Genomic DNA, 6,989 nt, shown 5'->3' with positions numbered 1-6,989 from the left:
TGGGATATTATTGGCTTTATTAAAATAAAATATGAAAGCACACCTCATGTATCTTTTAGCATTTTATTTATTAGACGACCAGGCACACCTACAATCTGCCTCTATACAACTGTTGCATGATAAATCCATATTATTTTTTGCGTGATTTTCCGGCAATCAAAAAAATCAGAAAACGCTCTTGATATATTAATGTCTTCTTCGAGAGCGTGCATATCCAACAATGGTTGGACTTTTGTCAGTCATGTTAAGACTGTTTGTAGTTCACATTTGCAAATAAAGCGTTGTTGTTTTCCTGACAGAAGTTTTTTAGTAGTTATTGTGAAATATAAATTGTGCAAAAGGTTGCATTGTGGTGAAAGAATTGTAGAAATTAAATCATTCTCTCAAATAAAGTTTCCCATCCAGAATACTAAAACGCTTAAATATTTACACCAGACCAAACAATTTTTTATAATTTCTAATTGTTGAAACAGTAGCTTGCGAGGGGTTGTCCCGATCCCCAACAACATTCTGGAAGCACCTTGATGTGGGTGTAATGTTTGGAATACCTTTTCAAAAAATAATGTGGATACAGTTTCCCTTAAATACTCTAAAACTACAAATTATTTCGGCAGCTCGTCATGTGACATCCCAGATCAATAAACCAGTCACCATCAGTTTGAAAAAGACACAGAGTCGTCGTGTCGAAAGCTCACGTAAATGAACAAATTTAGTTGTGTGTAACGGTTTAAACTCTACCAATATGTTAGAACCACAACAGAATAACTTCTACCAACGTCTCGCTAAAGATTAAGGCAAGGATTGCCTTCATTTGGTTAGAGATTTGGAAAGAACGGGTCGCAAAATATCGCGACATCAGAATCACCTTCGGTTCACCCTACAGTGTAAACACACGGACATTGTCCCGGTAAGCTTAAAGCTTAAAACATCGATGAAAGGAACAATAGTGAACAACATCATGGAAAGGGCGGAACGATCGCTTATTTCAGAGAGAATACGTCAGCTTAATTTCACCAAGGATATGCTTAATCGCAAGTTTGATAGGACAAAAGATCAACTCAAGAATCTGTTACCTAGCGATTGTTTACTAACATCCTGGATAATACTCAGAAGGCCATGCGCGGGGAACACTTCCGGTGTAAACAACGCCATATTGAGAAATACCAGAAATTGCAAAATAAATCCACGCAAGAAACGGAGACCAAAAACAGCGATGAATTGCCAGAAAACATCGACAGATGGGTCGTGAACCTATCCGATAAGCAATTGACGGTTCCGGAAAAGAAATTACTTGCCAGAGGACTTAATTTCGTGGTCACTTCATCCCATGTGCCAGTAGATGAATTCATCGTGTGCACCGAAAATGCGGTTCGCATTCTTGGATTTAACAGCCCTGCCTCAGCGGAATTACGTGCTAAAACAGCTGGCATCCTACGCACAGCGAAGCCCCCTGTAAGTAACATTTCTCGTGAGGAAAGAACGGCCCTTAAAGATCTTAAGGCTGATAAAACTATCTCAATTTTACCTGCCGACAAAGGCAGAGCCACGGTGGTGTTAAATAAACAGGATTACTTGGACAAAGCTCAGAAATTACTTGATGATCAGAACACTTATGAAAGGCTGACCAAAGATCCAACTAGCCAGTATAAGACTAAGCTTGTAAACATTCTCCAAAGACTGCTTAAAGACAATGTTATTACCTATCCTGAGAAAAGGAAATTGCATCCTACATCTGCTGATACCCCTAAGTTCTATGGGCTCCCTAAGATACATAAGACTGAGGTCCCTCTTCGTCCCATTGTATCATGTATGGGTTCCATCTCCTACGACGTCGCAAGGTTCATCGCTGACATCATCGGACCGTTAGCAGGGAACACCCCGTACCATCTTAAGAACTCTCTGGAACTAGTTGAAAAGCTTAGCACGGTTAAGATAGAGGATGATGAAGTCTTAATTTCATATGATGTCTCGGCTTTATTCACAAGCACGCCGGTTGATCAATCAATTACCATCATTCGGGACTTGTTGGAAATGGATGACTCTCTCTACGAGCGCTCGAACCTAAACCCGGACCAGGTCATTGAACTCTTGACCTTCTGCTTAAAGACCACATACTTTCAGTTCAATGAGTGTCTGTATCGCCAACGTGAGGGGGCGGCTATGGGGTCGCTGGTTTCACCCATTGTTGCTAACCTCTTTATGGAGGATTTTGAAGACCGTGCCATTAAGACAGCGCCCCATCCACCTAAAGTCTGGTACCGTTACGTGGATGACAGTTTCTGTATCATCAAGAGTGCGCACGTTGATGAGTTTACTCATCACATCAATAGCATCAATGGTGCTATCAAGTTCACCACGGAGCCGGAAGTGAACAACTGTATCCCTATGTTAGACACTTTAATCACGAGACAGCCTGATGGGTCTTTGACGTGTGGTGTATACAGAAAACCTACCCACACGGACCAATATCTAAACTTTGGTTCACACCATCGTTTGCAACACAAGTTGGGTGTTATCAGAACCTTGACCCACAGAGCCAACACTATTATCATCCGCGAAGACAAGCAACAGGAGATGAATCACATCAAGCAGTGTCTTCATCAGTGTGGTTACGAGCCATGGGTGTTCGCTGTCAGTGACAACAAAGAAAAGGACAAACAGAAAGCCAAGTACCAAAACAGACCACCGGCTAAAGGTAGTGTGGTTATTCCCTATGTACAGGGAGTCTCGGAGACTGTTGCTCGCCTATTTCAAGCCAAAGGCATACGCACACACTACAAACCGGTCAACTCCGTCCGTCAGAACCTTGTTGCTCCTAAAGACAAGACCGCTAGTGAGCAACGGTCCGGAACCGTCTATCATATTACATGTGAGGATTGCCCCGCTGCATATGTTGGAGAATCTGAGCGCACGTTAAGCACTAGGCTGACGGAACACAAACGCAAGAGCAATGCTTCCTCGCCAGTCTCTCAACACGCCCAAGCCGCGAAACACACCATCGCGTGGAAGGATGTTAAGGTGCTAGACCAGGACTCCAATTGGTTCAATCGAGGTGTAAGGGAAGCCATCAACATCAGACGCCACCCCAGTTCACTGAATATAGACAAAGGCCGCCACCAGCTACCACCGGTCTATGAACCTGTTCTGTCACATGATATCGCCAGCTCGTCATGTGACATCCCAGATCAATAAACCAGTCACCATCAGTTTGAAAAAGACACAGAGTCGTCGTGTCGAAAGCTCACGTAAGTGAACAAATTTAGTTGTGTGTAACGGTTTAAACTCTACCAATATACAAATTATTTGTTTTGGGTTTTTTTGCACGGTGTGATACATCCCGGTACAATTGGGCCGAATTAATACTCGCTGGACATTTCTTCCCCCCCCAAAAAAAAGTAAAGGCACGGAACTGCATTTAACCATCCTTTGCACTTATATTATTGTTACAACTTTTAACCCTCTTCAGTATTGAAGAAATGTTGGGTATCAAGCACTCTGCAATATATTTTTTACCAGTGCTTTACAACGCTGTAATACGCACACACATGACTTGATCTAATCGTGGGTCCATCTTGTGCGCTCATTTGAGTGAGAATGTGTGACCGTACCGAGTGTAAGGTGGTCGATTATATTATGAGTACGGGATTTGTCCAGCGATTGTTATTTTGGTTCTTAAAATATAGTAGGAGTTTTATTGAGTTGGAATTTAAAATACTGATTTCCAATTCATACATGCGGTGAATATCGACAACAATCAATATTTGGCGTATGTGTAATAAATGTCCAATTATACGAGTGCACACTAACATTATGATCGACATAATGTAGAGTTTTTGGATATATCTTGTTTGCTTGTGTAGGTCATAGCTAAATGACAACGAGAATTGTTTTCAGCAAGGTTATTTTATAAAAGGTATTTAATTTATTGCCCACTTTAGCAGATGGACGTTTACATTAAAAGATAGCAGTCAAGTTAGCTCAATCGATAAGGGGTTCGAACCCTGGAAAAATTGAGTAAGCTCCCTGGACAAGGAACTTACTGCTAATTTGTTGTAACCCGAACGAAACTCGGGGAGCTGATCCTGGTTGCGAAGGTTATTTGTGGAATGTCTAGGGTGTGCGCTCTTGAAGCAGCAAAGTCACTGAATTGTTATTTAATGGTTTGTCAGCTTTAAGAACCAAGGTGGAATTCCATCTGATCCCATAGCCTTTCAAGCATTTACATTCATGAGCAGTTTTTCAACCCCATTAGTAGAGATGATCAGATTTGATATACCATGAGGTAGAGTGAGGGAGTGTGTTCACATTCTTATTTGTGAAAACACTTTTGAATTGATGATTCAGCATTTCAGTCTTTTCCTTTGTGTCACTAACGGTCTAGTTTTCCTTCTTAAGATCACCAACACCAGTACTTTCTTGTCTTAAGTTCTTTATGTAAGACCAGAGTGCTTTTGGTTTATCTTTGATGGAGGAACTCAGAAATTCATCGACAAATCTGGCTGTGGCGCTTCTTGTTGCTCTGGTGAATTCCTTTCTAGCTGAGCAGTCTTCCTGTGTATTTAAATGGAAATGTGGCATACCAGATTTTTAAAGCAAACTTATCGGTTTTTGGGGTTGTTTTTTGTTTACTTTTTTGTAGTTTTGTAGCATTGTTGCAAGATTTTCCGTCGACAACTTAATTTCCAACAATGAATGTGTAATAAATTAGCTGTATAAATTTGTTTGTAATTTTTCTGATATTTGTCTGAACAACTCCTATCTGTTAGCATTGTGATCAACTGATCGCTTGTCTTGGAATGGCGGCGACCATAGGCCGCATCGGTATTAAATAAAGTGCCGTTTTTTTGCAATAGGTCAAATGTTGCAGGCCATGTATGAAAAAGAATGCTGACAGTTGCTCATTTACAGAATTTGTCTGAAAACGGATCGATCTTTTGCAAGGCCGCATATATTGCTGAAGTGTGTTAAGTGACGTATATGACGGTTCCTCATACGTGTTTGTATTTCAAATTTGCAAAGTTTTGACTTTAGACCAGCTGCTCTAGTATTAGTTATCGTGTTTTATTGATCTATAAAAAAGGAAACTTACTATTGACATCAATTCTAATTTCTCTCCAAATTTGTACTTTCATTTACACATTATTAAAGTATGTACTTTTACGGAACACTGTCAAAAACCTCTCTGAAAGGTTATCAAACAGATATCCACTTTGTTCACTTTGTCTATTTAAATCAGGCGTCTCATACAATCCCCACCAAAAAGTAAATAAAGCACACAATTTTAATAAATCTGCTACTTTTTTTTTCAAATGAGGACTGCAATGTTATCGTGGGCTTTTCAAATCACATTGTTCAAGCATGCATCTACCCATCAACTATTGTGAGAGCTCTGACATTCTAATTTTGTTAATGCATGTCGTGTTATATGGTAATTTTAGTAGGTTCAATTCCCCACAGGGTGAAGCCCCTTCCTCTCGTAGTAAAGTGAATGTAACCAAAGAATACCCCGGTAAGGCATTGGTAGAAATTTGAAAATAAAATTGACTTCCGGCAACATTGTTTTATTCAGACTAGCCATACATATATATTAATAGAACTTTAGTTACTGTTATGGGCTCAGCCACAGATAATAGAGAGATTCTCTCTACTGTCTATGGTTTATCATAATGATTTCCTAGTTTAGGACACCCTGTAAAGAAATGAATCTAAAAACACTACTGTCAGCGTATGAACCTTAACAAAATTAAAATGTCAGCGCTTTTGCGATAGCCAGCCGAACCATTTTTAGAAGAGTGGATTAGCAAAACAAGCTGACCACATAGTAGGTGTTCTTCTCAAATCATCCTGTCGTTTTAAAAAGCGCTGAAAAGTCATTAAAACAAGTTCACTTATACAGCTAGACCTTTCTGTGACGTTCATACAAATTAAACCGTCGGGACAGAAAATCAATAGTGTATATTTGTTAATATAAAGCTGAGTTCACAATTTATTCGCTGGTGACAAGCGATTGCCATCTGACCAATTAGCTGACTTGTCTTTTTTGCTTTGTATGGTATACTCTACCTGTATTAATTTGTATGACGATGGTTAGTAATGGAGCAACAAGCGTGTGTTATCTTTATTAATAGCGGTTCTCAGCGGACTTCCGAGAATATTATGGGCAATTCGGATTAGATTTGAATCATACGAACCAACAAATGAGTACACGAGGGTTCAATGAAATCCATATTACATAGGAGACTAACATCCATCACATCTGTAGGATATAAAATTATGGAAGGTCAAAGGGCACACTATTCTGACAGAAGTGTACAATAATATCTAAGACTTAGCAGAAACGTACGATTGCAGTAAATGTACACGGTGTGGTCCAAAGAAAGAAAATCACCTTTGACAGCAATATCTGGGTTTTTTTTTCTGTAGGCTAAAGGTCCGTTCATACTACCACCGCATTTGCGATGCGTTGTTTTGCGATGCCGATATATCGATTACTTTTGCCGCAACTCAACGCAACTCATCGCATTTCCAGGTTAAAATGTATTTAACTTTATTGCGATATCGCAATGCAGTAGATGCGGTGCGACAACGCACCGCATCGCAAAGCAACGCATCGCAAATGCGGTGGTAGTATGAACGGACCTTTAGAATTGTGGTCGCAACAATAAGTTTAGTATACTAATTTGAGTATAAATAAGGGCAATCCATTTTATCCACGGGTATCGCTATGTAAATCGGACGTTATAGCATTCCCTCCCAATAAAGTAAAACTATCCGCATACAAATCCAAAATCATATTTTGATTGCTTGACCAATGACGTTGCACATTTGGATAGCTACCTTGTTTAAAGGTATTTCTAAACAATTAACAACCTCTTTCATGTGCTGCTTTACTATCACGAAACAGCCTCATAGAATATAGGTCAAGAAAAAAGACCACGTACAGTGTGGTCCAAAACATCTTAACCCAATTTCAAAGGTCAATTGAAAAG

At 39.8% G+C, this 6,989-nt stretch overlaps 1 protein-coding gene across 1 annotated transcript; it reads left to right on the top strand.

The window, feature by feature from the left end:
- Window positions 1-1,116: 1,116 nt before the first annotated feature.
- Window positions 1,117-3,192, top strand: LOC140142426 (uncharacterized). Its single transcript, XM_072164396.1, has one exon. The coding sequence runs from the start codon at window positions 1,117-1,119 to the stop codon at window positions 3,190-3,192; it is 2,076 nt and encodes a 691-aa protein (XP_072020497.1).
- The last annotated feature ends 3,797 nt before the right edge of the window (window positions 3,193-6,989 follow it).

Source organism: Amphiura filiformis, chromosome 20 (assembly GCF_039555335.1).
Source record: "Amphiura filiformis chromosome 20, Afil_fr2py, whole genome shotgun sequence".
Lineage (NCBI taxonomy): Eukaryota > Metazoa > Echinodermata > Ophiuroidea > Amphilepidida > Amphiuridae > Amphiura > Amphiura filiformis.
This window is presented reverse-complemented; position numbering and strand designations above follow the sequence as displayed.

What these genes read in the sequence shown, in the direction of transcription:
- LOC140142426 (XM_072164396.1), top strand. Translation starts at nt 1,117, where the DNA reads ATGCGCGGGGAACACTTCCGGTGTAAACAACGCCATATTGAGAAATAC.